Genomic DNA, 15,734 nt, shown 5'->3' on the forward strand with positions numbered 1-15,734 from the left:
GTTAAAGGAGTAAAACTGAAAGGGTTTTCCAGACCACATTGTTCAGAGTCAAGGACTGGAGCGTTCACAGAAGCAGAAGCACAGTCAGTGACAGAATCAAACAGAGAGCCACAAGAGACAAAATGCTTATTAAAGCAATTTAGCATGGTGGCCCTGTCTGATATAATGCCAGATGCTGTGGTGAGGTACGGAGGTAGCTCATTTGGGATATCACCAGTGGAAATCGATTTTATGGCTTTCCAAAGTTTACTAGGATTATTCAGGTTTTCTGTGGTAACTGACAAATAGTACTTTGACTTAGCACTTTTGACATTTGAAGTAAAGCTATTCCTTAGCTGCCTAAAGCGTAGCCATTCCACCTCTGAGCCTGATTTCCTAGCCTTTGCCCAGGCATCGTTTCTCTCATGAAGGAGACTGGACATTTCAGCAGAAAACCAGGGATTGTTTCGTCCCTTCACTCTAAATTTACGCAGAGGTGCATGTTTATCTATAATTTTTATAAAACCAAGATAAAAATAAGACCATGCAGTTTCTACATCAGCACACAGATCGATTTTTCCCCAATCAAAATCAAACAGATCATGTAAAAAACCCTGCTCCACTAAGTGTTTTTTATCTCTCTTTGTGATGATGCGTGGTTTAACTTTTTGGACCTTAGTGTCCCTAATTGTGGCTACAACACAGTGGTCATTCACATCATTAGCAAATACTCCCACAGATGAGTATTTATATGGAACATTTGTTCAAATTAGATCAATTAAGGAGGATTTATTTGGGGACTTAATATTTGGGCGAGTAGGACTGTCTATAATCTGAGTAATGTTCAAAGAGGTACACAGGTTTTTAAAATCCTCTGACACAGAAGTTAACCAATCCCAATTAAAATCACCAAGCAGCACTATTTCCTTGTAGGAAAGTTGAGATAACAGTTTTGCCAATGAAGATAAGGAGTCCTTGACAGCCGAGGGGGCCCTGTAGCAACCCACCACCATGACCTGTTGACCCTTTGTTACTTCGACATTCACAGCTAAAAATTCTAGTTGTTTACTAACAGATTTGGAAACCATTTTTGTTAAACAAAACTTATTTTTCACATAAATGGCAACGCCACCACCTTTTTTAGGACGGTCAGTGCGATATACATTGTAACCATTTATGTAAATGTCAGAGGCCAAGATCGATTTGTCTAGCCACGTTTCTGATAAGACAATGACATCAGCATCAGTTGAACTCGCCCAAATACGGACAAAATCTAATTTAGGTAACAGACTGCGCACATTTAAATGAATTAAACCTAACCCCGATCTAGAAATAAAATCAGCAGGAGTAGCTATTTGACTAAAACTACCAGGTGGACCCGGATTTGGCTGTACATTTCCTGATAGTAACAACAATAAAAATACCAAGCACCTTTTCCTCTTAATCAACACACATACATTTTCAGCTGTTCTAGAGTCACCAGCAAACTTCGCAAAAGTGAGATTAGAGTTCAAAAAACAATTCTGAAGGACCATTGTGGCAGGCATGTGAGAAAGACAGACATTTGACGAAATGAATGTCCGCGACAGTGCAACTAGCAATTGTTTGTGCAACCCATCCGAACCTGTACAGGGGATGTCCACTGCGGCCGGCAGAACGGACCCGCATCCAGCAGAATTGTCAGGATGACTAGCGAACTTCTCCTTGTCCAGCACAGTCAAAAAAAGGCACAGCAGAAACACGACATTTGCCATTTTCCCAGTCCAGCTCAACAGCATCCACGATGTTCCCGAAGCAAAACCACGTCAGGACAGCAGCAAGGAAATAGGCAATCAGCAGTGTGGCAACACTCCGGTTTCTCCGCGGAATCTCCAGACCAGGCCTCCCCCGCACAGAGCACCTGTAGCACTCCTTGCCCGTTTGTACAAGTGTATACAAAACCCAAAATAAACAAAAATACAATGAAAAGGGCGAAGGCTTTTTATATCAATCATATTCCTCTATTAAGCTCAACAATCAACAAAACTCAGGATTCAATGTATTAAAATTAATTCATAAAATGTACAAAAAAGATAAAGAAACAATGTCCCATTGAGACAAGTTGCTTCCATAATAGTGGCGATCTGCTCTGCTTCTGCTCAAACTGTACGCTTGCACTCAGAAAGGAGCGCACGGAGGACAGTCCGCCCCGGGTGTCAGTCGCACCGGTAGTGACCCGGAAATGAATAGAGAGGCGAAGTCCCGCCCATCTACTTCCGACCCATGGGACCCCGGAAGCGGAAAATTATACATTGACGTCAATGGAGAGAGAAAAGTCATCTTTCGATCCCGTTTGAATTGTGCCACGAATGACACATATGATGTTTGTCAAATTAAAAGAACATTTTGCAAGTCGAAAAAATAAAAATGTGTCGTAAAACTGTGAAGTTACAATTTTTTTTGTGTGAAACCGCTCAGTGAACGACAGGTCTCTGGTCTCGCACAATACGCGTCACCATCACAAAGATGGCTGTCACTTTAGTAAATTTCAACTGTTTCTTTCAGAATGAGGCGAAAAAGTATAAAACGAGGTGAAAATCACTACAAGTCTAGGAATGTTGAGAGCTGTACACACACGAAAGGGAGCGGTTCTGTAAGAGCCAGCATGCGGGACCGGCTTTACAAGGTTTCAGTGAGTAATATGAGTGCAATGTTTGAGGCTAATGTCAGCTAGCTAACAAGGTACACTAACGTGTTTTGTTTTAGCAACTAGTTTTCTCCTTAAGAACTTCGTGGTGTCTGTGTATGCTGTGGATAACATTAGTGTTCACAAGAACAAGATGCACTCCCGTGTTTTGTTTTAGTTGCTCTTCAGATTGAAGCGGCCAGTTTTATATCGATTATATGTGTGATCACCTTTTTACATCTCGTTGTGTCATTTGAGTTTATTTGCTGTGTGTAGATTCAAGGATTTTGGTTATCTTATGACACTGCCAGGTTTGTACTTAATACTTCTTAGACTACTTGCACAAATAATAAGAACTACTTTTACTGTGTACTTTTTCAGTAATTTGAGTTTCAAAGTCCCCTCCAGAGAACAAGAATGAGCATTTTTGTCAACTTTGATGTGGTCTAAAAAACATTTCTTCCATAAGTAGTTTATAAAACTGCCATGTTTGTACTTAATACTTCTTAGACTACTTGCACACATAATATGAACTACTTTTACTGTGTACTTTTTCAGTAATTTGAACACATATAGACCCTAAATATAGTCTATATTAAGAACGAGAAAAGTCTTGACATATATATCCTTTTTTGTAAACATATGACAAATGTGTGAGGGTGATGACGTCAGAGCATCGTCCTATGTGCCAGGGCTTAGCCCCGGACAGCCCCAGCCCAATTTAACCCCTGGGTATTTGTGAGGGAGCTCCTATATGGCATTACCCCGCTGAAGCTCACCACATTTTAATATATTTCATAGTTCAAAGTTTTGTCAATCGTTTTGTTTATTGGTCAAATACTGGTTTCTAATGGTTTCTGAGGAGTTTTACTGGAATGAAAGAGCACAGAGTACAGAAGCAACAAAGCAGCATACTGCATTAAACCTGACCTTCACAGAGAGGTTGAAGTTCATGTGGAGAGAAGGCTTCAGTAGTCTGTCTGCACTCTGTTTAGTTTTGCTATCTTACAATCAATATATTAAATGTGAGGTAAAGTGTGTTGCCAAGGTAACCGGTTAGAACTCAAAGTTGCGATGAGGTCTTAAAATGCATGGAAAGGGTCTTAAAAAAGGTCTTAAAAGGTTTTAAATTTGACCTCAGGATTCCTGCATATACCCTCTAACATCTGTTAGCTGTTTTCTCTGTATCAAAGTTCTATTGATTTTTACACTCAGGTTTTGGACGAGATGGGCCGAATTCTAGAGGCAGGCAACAGGAACTTCACTGACCAGATCAAAGCCAGATGGGAAAGCATTTGCGAAAATGCATTGTTCTTTGGAGTGTGGAACAAGTCATTGAAGCCACCAATGGGTCTGGATAAATGTAAGCATAATGCAAATAGAGATAACACTGATGTTTTATAGGTTGGGGGTGAGCATTTAATGGCTGCATGGGATGTGATTGTATTAGCTTATTTTCATTCTTTTGATAAGACAGGATCTCCTTTTTGATGACTGAATTATGGCAAAATGGTAGTTATAAGGTAGAAGTGGTCACTAGAGGGGTTAAACACTACTACCTTTTGTCATGCATACAGGTGACCCTTATTGTTTTGCTTTCCCTTGTGCAACTGACAAGTGCTTTTTATATCCCCTGCAGCGAAAGTGTCGGGGATATTATAGATTCACCCCGACCGCTGCCCCCCCACTATCCAGCCAAACTTTCAGTTTGCTGATCCAATAACTGCAATTGTTTTTATTTCACTCTTTCATTTCGCTGTGCACATTCAATATGATTTTGGTGATCCCACGCTCTCTGTCTTAGCGCAACATTCAGGCCAATTTTGAAAAAAAAAGTAGCACCAGTTTATGACTGCGGTCAAGCCAGCCGTCTTTCACTTTTGCGTGGTCAAACCAGCCGCCCCTGTATTTCAAGTGCGCGATTAGTTACAGGTTTACGGTAATGCAATAAAACAACTCTGGGAAGCTGGATTTCAAAGTAAAGGATGGCATGTGGTTCATTTCTATTATTTGCGATTGAGGAACAGGGTAATTTATGAGAATAATGTTGGGACTTATTGCTTCATAAACTTGTTGCACAAATACTATGAACTACTTTTACTGTGTACTTTTTGAGAATGGCAAAATTCCCTCCAGAGAACAAGTAGGAGCATTTTTGTCAACTTTGATGTGGTCTAAAAAACATTTCTTCCATAAGTAGTTTATGCAGTGATGCAAATTAGTCGCTTTTCGGCGCCTCCCTTTTTTTTTACGCTGATTTGGGTGACTTGTGTAATTCGTGGAGAACCGAAGAGTTTTCGTTTTGGGCGGGGGGGGTGTCCTTCAGTCAGTCCGTCCGACTGACGGACCGACTGACGGACAACTTCTCACTTCAAAAAAGAAGAAGAAATCTAGATCGCAAAATAATTAAAGAAGCGAGTACCTGTTTTTCCTGACCAAGGACAGGTTCCTTGAACACAACATGAGCGTAGTGTCTTCACGTGGTTATGTCTCGTCTGAAAGGAGTGTAGACTAGAGTGCTTACGGAGGGCACCGGAACGCCGCTCCAGCTCTTCAAATATTGCAGTACCCATAAGGAGCCGTACACATGCCGCAGTGTTTGCGTGGCTGTGTCTTTAGTTGTAAGCACAGTGGCGATCTGTTATTAGCATCTGGTTAGCTAGCTATGCTAACGAATTTAAAGAGCTTTTCTAAAACCAGGTGGAAGAGAGCTCTCTCCTGAGAGGCTCAAATAACCTCAGCTCAGTGAGGTTAAGGCACACCTTGATATGATCATTATAGTTATTAATGAGACATTAGAGACTAAATGAAAAACAGGTATAAAATACTATATGACAGTAACAAAGAAGTTGTTAAAAATAACAAGAATAGAGTTTAAAAGGGGAGTGATTTGTAAAATATCCAAAAAGAAAAATCTGCTTACAGTTCTGTTTCATATGGGTGTTGAAAGATGTACCCATAGATCTCCTCATGTTGCTCTCAAAGTGCACCAGATTGATGCTTTTAACTTCATTATTTAAAAAAAACATCTAATACATTTGCACACATCTTGTGTCCATATCTTTCTGTTGTGGTGGTCATGCCACACCGTGCACGTGCATGCATGCGCGAGTCATGGTAAGATCTCTGGATTCAGAGGTTGCTTTTTCTTTGCACAGTATGAAAGAAAGGCCAAATGAATGGGCTGTGATTTTAGTTTTTTTAAGTAGAGGTTGAGTTCAATCATTTGTACGGCCCTCGGAGGATGTTGTAAAAATTGAAAGTAAAAAGGTTCCCCACCCCTGCTGTAAATAATAATAAAAACCCTTGATTTATAACATCTCTGTCTCCTATTGATCTGAGTATGTTATAGAGAACAGCCAGTTCATTGAAGCATTATAGCACAGGCCTTTGTCAGATGGTATATTACGCTGTTTCTTTCTGCTTCGGATAGTTCTCTCTTTTTTCACCATACCTGTGTTTGCATCACTGGTTTATGACACTGCCAGGTTTGTACTTAATACTTCTTAGACTACTTGCACAAATAATAAGAACTACTTTTACTGTGTACTTTTTCAGTAATTTGAGTTTCAAAGTCCCCTCCAGAGAACAAGAATGAGCATTTTTGTCAACTTTGATGTGGTCTAAAAAACATTTCTTCCATAAGTAGTTTATGAAACTGCCATGTTTGTACTTAATACTTCTTAGACTACTTGCACACATAATATGAAGTACTTTTACGGTGTACTTTTTCAGTAATTTGAACACATATAGACCCTAAATATAGTCTATATTAAGAACGAGAAAAGTCTTAACATATATATCCTTTTTTGTAAACATATGACAAATGTGTGAGGGTGATGACGTCAGAGCTTCGTCCTGTGTGTCAGGGCTTAGCCCCGGACAGCCCCAGCCCAATTTAACCCCTGGGTATTTGTGAGGGAGCTCCTATATGGCATTACCCCGCTGAAGCTCACCAAAGTTTAATATATTTCATAGTTCAAAGTTTTGTCAATTGTTTTGTTTATTGGTCAAATACTGGTTTCTAATGGTTTCTGAGGAGTTTTACTGGAATGAAAGAGCACAGAGTACAGAAGCAACAAAGCAGCATACTGCATTAAACCTGACCTTCACAGAGAGGTTGAAGTTCATGTGGAGAGGAGGCTTCAGTGGTCTGTCTGCACTCTGTTTAGTTTTGCTATCTTAACATCAATATAGTAAATGTGAGGTAAAGTGTGTTGCCAATGTAACCGGTTAGAACTCAAAGTTGCGATGAGGTCTTAAAATGCATGGAAAGGGTCTTAAAAAAGGTCTTAAAAGGTATTAAATTTGACCTCAGGATTCCTGCATATACCCTCTAACATCTGTTAGCTGTTTTCTCTGTATCAAAGTTCTATTGATTTTTACACTCAGGTTTTGGACGAGATGGGCCAAATTCTAGAGGCAGGCAACAGGAACTTCACTGACCAGATCAAAGCCAGATGGGAAAGCATTTGCGAAAATGCATTGTTCTTTGGAGTGTGGAACAAGTCATTGAAGCCACCAATGGGTCTGGATAAATGTAAGCATAATGCAAATAGAGATAACACTGATGTTTTATAGGTTGGGGGTGAGCATTTAATGGCTGCATGGGATGTGATTGTATTAGCTTATTTTCATTCTTTTGATAAGACAGGATCTCCTTTTTGATGACTGAATTATGGCAAAATGGTAGTTATAAGGTAGAAGTGGTCACTAGAGGGGTTAAACACTACTACCTTTTGTCATGCATACAGGTGACCCTTATTGTTTTGCTTTCCCTTGTGCAACTGACAAGTGCTTTTTATATCCCCTGCAGCGAAAGTGTCGGGGATATTATAGATTCACCCCGACCGCTGCCCCCCCACTATCCAGCCAAACTTTCAGTTTGCTGATCCAATAACTGCAATTGTTTTTATTTCACTCTTTCATTTCGCTGTGCACATTCAATATGATTTTGGTGATCCCACGCTCTCTGTCTTAGCGCAACATTCAGGCCAATTTTGAAAAAAAAAGTAGCACCAGTTTATGACTGCGGTCAAGCCAGCCGTCTTTCACTTTTGCGTGGTCAAACCAGCCGCCCCTGTATTTCAAGTGCGCGATTAGTTACAGGTTTACGGTAATGCAATAAAACAACTCTGGGAAGCTAGGTTTGTACTTAATACTTCTTAGACTACTTGCACAAATAATAAGAACTACTTATACTGTGTGCTTTTTCAGTAATTTGAGTTTCAAAGTCCCCTCCAGAGAACAAGAATGAGCATTTTTGTCAACTTTGATGTGGTCTAAAAAACATTTCTTCCATAAGTAGTTTATGAAACTGCCATGTTTGTACTTAAAGTCCATGAAATGTCCAAAATAAATGTTATTCTGTGTTAATAAATCGCTTCATCACTTTCCACTGTTTCATTTGACATATCAACATCAATGATTCTTTCCATAAATACCCCCCAAATAACATGAAATGTGTGCCACTTTCCCGTGTTATTCCGCTCCGGTAGCGAAAAGCTTGCCAGCCATTAACCCAGCTGTGTGACGTCACACGTGGCAAACACCAGCCTCGTCTGGATTGTTTGTTTTGTATCCTTCCGCTATTTTCGCTCAACATATGTGTAACCGGACCTCGCTAAACTTTTTTTATCTAACAATTCATGATGGGGAAGCGATGTGTAGTTGTGAGCTGTGAATGTTTCCTGATTGCTATAAACATTGATCATGGGTGCTGGAAGATTGTGCACAAAACTCGGGTCAGAATTAAGTTACTACAGGTGTTATGCCAGCTTGAGCTAAATGTCACCAGAGTACAGTGAACTTGCCTAGTGACTGAAATATATAAAAGTTGAAGTGAAATAAGTAAGGCCAAAAATGAATTACGTCTGAATATCTTTATTATTTTTACCACTTTTAATTATTTGTGGGCTCGCACATATACCAAAATAGACTAATGTACACTGCAATAAAGATCAAATGTTACAAGTGAAAAATTAACAAAAGAACCCTTTTTTATTTATCAAACAGTAAATTAATACAATCTTACAAACTTGTGATTTGGAAAATGTTGTTATATTTACATGTTTCTTTGGAAAAATAATATTGTAAATGATGTACTTTGTAAATTATTTACATCATGCGAAACCATTTTAACCAGTTCAGCTGCATGACTTATGTCAAATTACAGATTTGGCCATTGAAATCCCTGATAGCGGCCTCCCGGCTCAGGGTAAGTCTTCCGTATCTCTGTTACAGCACATGCAGGCAGCGGGACTCTGATTTTTGGACCAAGTACACCCCAGCACCAACGTACAAACTGTCGATAAGCTGTATATCGATACTTCCTAATGAAAAAAAAGTATACAGATTATAAATATATTTGGAGTAAAATGTTATGTAGTACTATTATGTAGCAATGGTTACAAATTGGCTTAGGCTATAACATGATATTTGTATTTTACTTGTACAAAATAAATATGAGGTTGTACATGACTGCTTGACAGAATCATAGACCTCTTATATATTTCCTCACATGTGTAGTTGTTTCTTTTCCCAAGCATACATTGAACTTGCATACACAGAAAACATAAAAGCCAAGCTGTTTTTGACTGCTTGAAAGAGTTTAATGGTATCTTTAAAAGTGTACCATATCTTTAGCGACTAAAAGTATTATATGAAAGCAAAGCTGCAATAGGCAGTTGGGTCAATCAATATTTACTTACTGGTGTAGTGGGCCATCAACTGCTCTGTGTTGTTGTTTGTATTGAAGATACGCTATTTTCAGTGTCCAAACACTGAGACAGCCTTCTCTAAAGCCTGGGTGGATAATAATGCACCTTGGTTTCTCGTCGGTGTCTTCTATCTGGCAGAGTCCTGCACGGGTCTGATTTTCAAGACCCGCACCCGTGACGTGCAGTACCGAACCCGCCCCGCTACCCGCACATATTGCCAATTAGTTCCGCAACCCGACCCGCCGGCACAAGATCCGCAACCCGACCCGAACCCGCATATATATAAGCAGTGAAAACGTGCAATTATTAACACACGCAGTTGCATATTTGTCTCAAAAAGCCTGGGATGTTGGTTATTCTCTCCATCTAGGATGACACCAAAAGCCTCCCAGACGTTGGATTTCTCTCTTGAAGAAGAGTTATTGAAAATGCTGTATTCTCCCCTATAGAGAGCTTCACCTCAGCCATTCAGAATGTGGTGCGCTCAGCAGCAGATAGATGCACTGCAGAGGTTATCATTATGCTCGGTACCGCGGAGGAGAGGTCTGAGGATTTAAACATTAAACTAAATTATTATTATTTAAATATATTTATTATGCAACACCCGCGACCGGACCCGCATCATCTTTGTTTTACCCAGAAGCGAACCCGGAAAAAAGCGTTTGAAAAAATACCACCCGCAAATCACCTTTTTTGCGGGTCACCCCGCGAATACCCGACCCGATGCAGGACTCTGCTATCTGGTCAGTAGGTTGCAAACTGTCTATTTGTTCCATCACCTGCCAGATCTCTCTGCAGCATACACATTCATCTGCAGTGGGCATGCTTTCACAGCATTGACATTTACACCTGAATATTGTACATAACATTTAAAAAAAAAAAAAAAAAATATCTGCCGGACGTGTGAGGAACAGATGACAAATTAAGATCGACATTTAGTGCAGGTCAAATGAAATAAAACAGAATTTACCATTCAGTATTGCCGACTCGAGTCTCGCCGGCTGCGGAATCCGCTTCTCTTTCACAAGTTTCTGCCTCGTTGTTCGATTGCTGGGCAGGAGGCTCGTACTGATAAGGCAAGATGCCTTGAAGTGAAAGGCTAGCTGGTTCACTCTCTACTTCTGTAACTGAATCCAGATAACCCACTGAATCTGAGCTTGAATGATCGCTGTCGCTGTCTGAAGTTATCGCGTTGCTTGCCATTTGGACTGATTTGATCAAATGGCAATATTTGCCACGTGAAAACACACACCAAAGTTTAACATATTTCATAGTTCAAAGTTTTGTCAATCGTTTTGTTTATTGGTCAAATACTTGTTTCTAATGGTTTCTGAGGAGTTTTACTGGAATGAAAGAGCACAGAGTACAGAAGCAACAAAGCAGCATACTGCATTAAACCTGACCTTCACAGAGAGGTTGAAGTTCATGTGGAGAGGAGGCTTCAGTAGTCTGTCTGCACTCTGTTTAGTTTTGCTATCTTAACATCAATATATTAAATGTGAGGTAAAGTGTGTTGCCAATGTAACCGGTTAGAACTCAAAGTTGCGATGAGGTCTTAAAATGTATGGAAAGGGTCTTAAAAAAGGTCTTAAAAGGTATTAAATTAGACCTCAGGATTCCTGCATATATGTGTGTGTGTGTGTGTGTGGCCAGCCAACCGTATCATCTCAGCAGACAGAGAAGCATCAGGTGGCCCCTTTGTGAGTGAATGTGGGCAAGTGTTGCCTACATGTGCACAGTTTATTATTATTTTTTGGAGGTTAAGTAAATTCCAAATAGCACGACAAGTAGAAATGGATTAATTCCCATTTTACATACAAATGAGACCTGTATTAAAGGGGACCTATTATGCAAAATGCACTTCTTCATGTCTCTTCTACATCAACATGTGTCCCCTCTTCTTCATGTCTCTTCTACATCAACATGTGTCCCCTCTTCTTCATGTCTCTTCTACATCAACATGTGTCCCCTCTTCTTCATGTCTCTTCTACATCAACATGTGTCCCCTCTTCTTCATGTCTCTTCTACATCAACATGTGTCCCCTCTTCTTCATGTCTCTTCTACATCAACATGTGTCCCCTCTTCTTCATGTCTCTTCTACATCAACATGTGTCCCCTCTTCTTCATGTCTCTTCTACATCAACATGTGTCCCCTCTTCTTCATGTCTCTTCTACATCAACATGTGTCCCCTCTTCTTCATGTCTCTTCTACATCAACATGTGTCCCCTCTTCTTCATGTCTCTTCTACATCAACATGTGTCCCCTCTTCTCCATGTCTCTTCTACATCAACATGTGTCCCCTCTTCTTCATGTCTCTTCTACATCAACATGTGTCCCCTCTTCTTCATGTCTCTTCTGCATCAACATGTGTCCCCTCTTCTCCATGTCTCTTCTACATCAACATGTGTCCCCTCTTCTTCATGTCTCTTCTACATCAACATGTGTCCCCTCTTCTCCATGTCTCTTCTACATCAACATGTGTCCCCTCTTCTTCATGTCTCTTCTACATCAACATGTGTCCCCTCTTCTTCATGTCTCTTCTACATCAACATGTGTCCCCTCTTCTTCATGTCTCTTCTGCATCAACATGTGTCCCCTCTTCTCCATGTCTCTTCTACATCAACATGTGTCCCCTCTTCTCCATGTCTCTTCTACATCAACATGTGTCCCCTCTTCTCCATGTCTCTTCTACATCAACATGTGTCCCCTCTTCTTCATGTCTCTTCTACATCAACATGTGTCCCCTCTTCTTCATGTCTCTTCTACATCAACATGTGTCCCCTCTTCTTCATGTCTCTTCTGCATCAACATGTGTCCCCTCTTCTCCATGTCTCTTCTACATCAACATGTGTCCCCTCTTCTTCATGTCTCTTCTACATCAACATGTGTCCCCTCTTCTTCATGTCTCTTCTACATCAACATGTGTCCCCTCTTCTTCATGTCTCTTCTGCATCAACATGTGTCCCCTCTTCTCCATGTCTCTTCTACATCAACATGTGTCCCCTCTTCTTCATGTCTCTTCTACATCAACATGTGTCCCCTCTTCTCCATGTCTCTTCTACATCAACATGTGTCCCCTCTTCTTCATGTCTCTTCTACATCAACATGTGTCCCCTCTTCTTCATGTCTCTTCTACATCAACATGTGTCCCCTCTTCTCCATGTCTCTTCTACATCAACATGTGTCCCCTCTTCTCCATGTCTCTTCTACATCAACATGTGTCCCCTCTTCTCCATGTCTCTTCTACATCAACATGTGTCCCCTCTTCTTCATGTCTCCTCTACATCAACATGTGTCCCCTCTTCTTCATGTCTCCTCTACATCAACATGTGTCCCCTCTTCTTCATGTCTCCTCTACATCAACATGTGTCCCCTCTTCTTCATGTCTCCTCTACATCAACATGTGTCCCCTCTTCTCCATGTCTCTTCTACATCAACATGTGTCCCCTCTTCTTCATGTCTCCTCTACATCAACATGTGTCCCCTCTTCTTCATGTCTCTTCTACATCAACATGTGTCCCCTCTTCTTCATGTCTCTTCTACATCAACATGTGTCCCCTCTTCTTCATGTCTCCTCTACATCAACATGTGTCCCCTCTTCTTCATGTCTCTTCTACATCAACATGTGTCCCCTCTTCTTCATGTCTCTTCTACATCAACATGTGTCCCCTCTTCTTCATGTCTCTTCTACATCAACATGTGTCCCCTCTTCTTCATGTCTCCTCTACATCAACATGTGTCCCCTCTTCTTCATGTCTCTTCTACATCAACATGTGTCCCCTCTTCTTCATGTCTCCTCTACATCAACATGTGTCCCCTCTTCTTCATGTCTCTTCTACATCAACATGTGTCCCCTCTTCTTCATGTCTCTTCTACATCAACATGTGTCCCCTCTTCTCCATGTCTCTTCTACATCAACATGTGTCCCCTCTTCTCCATGTCTCTTCTACATCAACATGTGTCCCCTCTTCTCCATGTCTCTTCTACATCAACATGTGTCCCCTCTTCTCCATGTCTCTTCTACATCAACATGTGTCCCCTCTTCTTCATGTCTCTTCTACATCAACATGTGTCCCCTCTTCTGCATGTCTCTTCTACATCAACATGTGTCCCCTCTTCTTCATGTCTCTTCTGCATCAACATGTGTCCCCTCTTCTCCATGTCTCTTCTACATCAACATGTGTCCCCTCTTCTTCATGTCTCTTCTACATCAACATGTGTCCCCTCTTCTTCATGTCTCTTCTACATCAACATGTGTCCCCTCTTCTTCATGTCTCTTCTACATCAACATGTGTCCCCTCTTCTTCATGTCTCTTCTACATCAACATGTGTCCCCTCTTCTTCATGTCTCTTCTACATCAACATGTGTCCCCTCTTCTTCATGTCTCTTCTACATCAACATGTGTCCCCTCTTCTTCATGTCTCTTCTACATCAACATGTGTCCCCTCTTCTTCATGTCTCTTCTACATCAACATGTGTCCCCTCTTCTTCATGTCTCTTCTACATCAACATGTGTCCCCTCTTCTTCATGTCTCTTCTACATCAACATGTGTCCCCTCTTCTCCATGTCTCTTCTACATCAACATGTGTCCCCTCTTCTTCATGTCTCTTCTACATCAACATGTGTCCCCTCTTCTTCATGTCTCTTCTGCATCAACATGTGTCCCCTCTTCTCCATGTCTCTTCTACATCAACATGTGTCCCCTCTTCTTCATGTCTCTTCTACATCAACATGTGTCCCCTCTTCTCCATGTCTCTTCTACATCAACATGTGTCCCCTCTTCTTCATGTCTCTTCTACATCAACATGTGTCCCCTCTTCTTCATGTCTCTTCTACATCAACATGTGTCCCCTCTTCTTCATGTCTCTTCTGCATCAACATGTGTCCCCTCTTCTCCATGTCTCTTCTACATCAACATGTGTCCCCTCTTCTCCATGTCTCTTCTACATCAACATGTGTCCCCTCTTCTCCATGTCTCTTCTACATCAACATGTGTCCCCTCTTCTTCATGTCTCTTCTACATCAACATGTGTCCCCTCTTCTTCATGTCTCTTCTACATCAACATGTGTCCCCTCTTCTTCATGTCTCTTCTGCATCAACATGTGTCCCCTCTTCTCCATGTCTCTTCTACATCAACATGTGTCCCCTCTTCTTCATGTCTCTTCTACATCAACATGTGTCCCCTCTTCTTCATGTCTCTTCTACATCAACATGTGTCCCCTCTTCTTCATGTCTCTTCTGCATCAACATGTGTCCCCTCTTCTCCATGTCTCTTCTACATCAACATGTGTCCCCTCTTCTTCATGTCTCTTCTACATCAACATGTGTCCCCTCTTCTCCATGTCTCTTCTACATCAACATGTGTCCCCTCTTCTTCATGTCTCTTCTACATCAACATGTGTCCCCTCTTCTTCATGTCTCTTCTACATCAACATGTGTCCCCTCTTCTCCATGTCTCTTCTACATCAACATGTGTCCCCTCTTCTCCATGTCTCTTCTACATCAACATGTGTCCCCTCTTCTCCATGTCTCTTCTACATCAACATGTGTCCCCTCTTCTTCATGTCTCCTCTACATCAACATGTGTCCCCTCTTCTTCATGTCTCCTCTACATCAACATGTGTCCCCTCTTCTTCATGTCTCCTCTACATCAACATGTGTCCCCTCTTCTTCATGTCTCCTCTACATCAACATGTGTCCCCTCTTCTCCATGTCTCTTCTACATCAACATGTGTCCCCTCTTCTTCATGTCTCCTCTACATCAACATGTGTCCCCTCTTCTTCATGTCTCTTCTACATCAACATGTGTCCCCTCTTCTTCATGTCTCTTCTACATCAACATGTGTCCCCTCTTCTTCATGTCTCCTCTACATCAACATGTGTCCCCTCTTCTTCATGTCTCCTCTACATCAACATGTGTCCCCTCTTCTTCATGTCTCTTCTACATCAACATGTGTCCCCTCTTCTTCATGTCTCCTCTACATCAACATGTGTCCCCTCTTCTTCATGTCTCTTCTACATCAACATGTGTCCCCTCTTCTTCATGTCTCTTCTACATCAACATGTGTCCCCTCTTCTCCATGTCTCTTCTACATCAACATGTGTCCCCTCTTCTCCATGTCTCTTCTACATCAACATGTGTCCCCTCTTCGTCATGTCTCTTCTACATCAACATGTGTCCCCTCTTCTTCATGTCTCTTCTACATCAACATGTGTCCCCTCTTCTTCATGTCTCTTCTACATCAACATGTGTCCCCTCTTCTTCATGTCTCTTCTGCATCAACATGTGTCCCCTCTTCTCCATGTCTCTTCTACATCAACATGTGTCCCCTCTTCTCCATGTCTCTTCTACATCAACATGTGTCC

At 41.2% G+C, this 15,734-nt stretch overlaps 1 protein-coding gene across 1 annotated transcript in view; it reads left to right on the plus strand.

The window, feature by feature from the left end:
* Nucleotides 1-2,483: 2,483 nt before the first annotated feature.
* LOC307036164 (uncharacterized protein) overlaps nt 2,484-15,734 on the plus strand; it is a 62,643-nt gene continuing 49,392 nt past the window's right edge. Inside the window, exons 1-3 of the mRNA XM_079676240.1 lie at nt 2,484-2,650; nt 3,860-4,007; nt 7,037-7,184. Of these exons, the coding sequence (XP_079532366.1) occupies nt 7,049-7,184 (136 nt within the window). The 5' untranslated portion in view covers nt 2,484-2,650; nt 3,860-4,007; nt 7,037-7,048. The remainder of the gene's footprint in view (nt 2,651-3,859; nt 4,008-7,036; nt 7,185-15,734) is intronic.

This window comes from Notothenia rossii (assembly GCF_949606895.1).
Source record: "Notothenia rossii genome assembly, chromosome: 4".
NCBI classification, from domain to species: domain Eukaryota; kingdom Metazoa; phylum Chordata; class Actinopteri; order Perciformes; family Nototheniidae; genus Notothenia; species Notothenia rossii.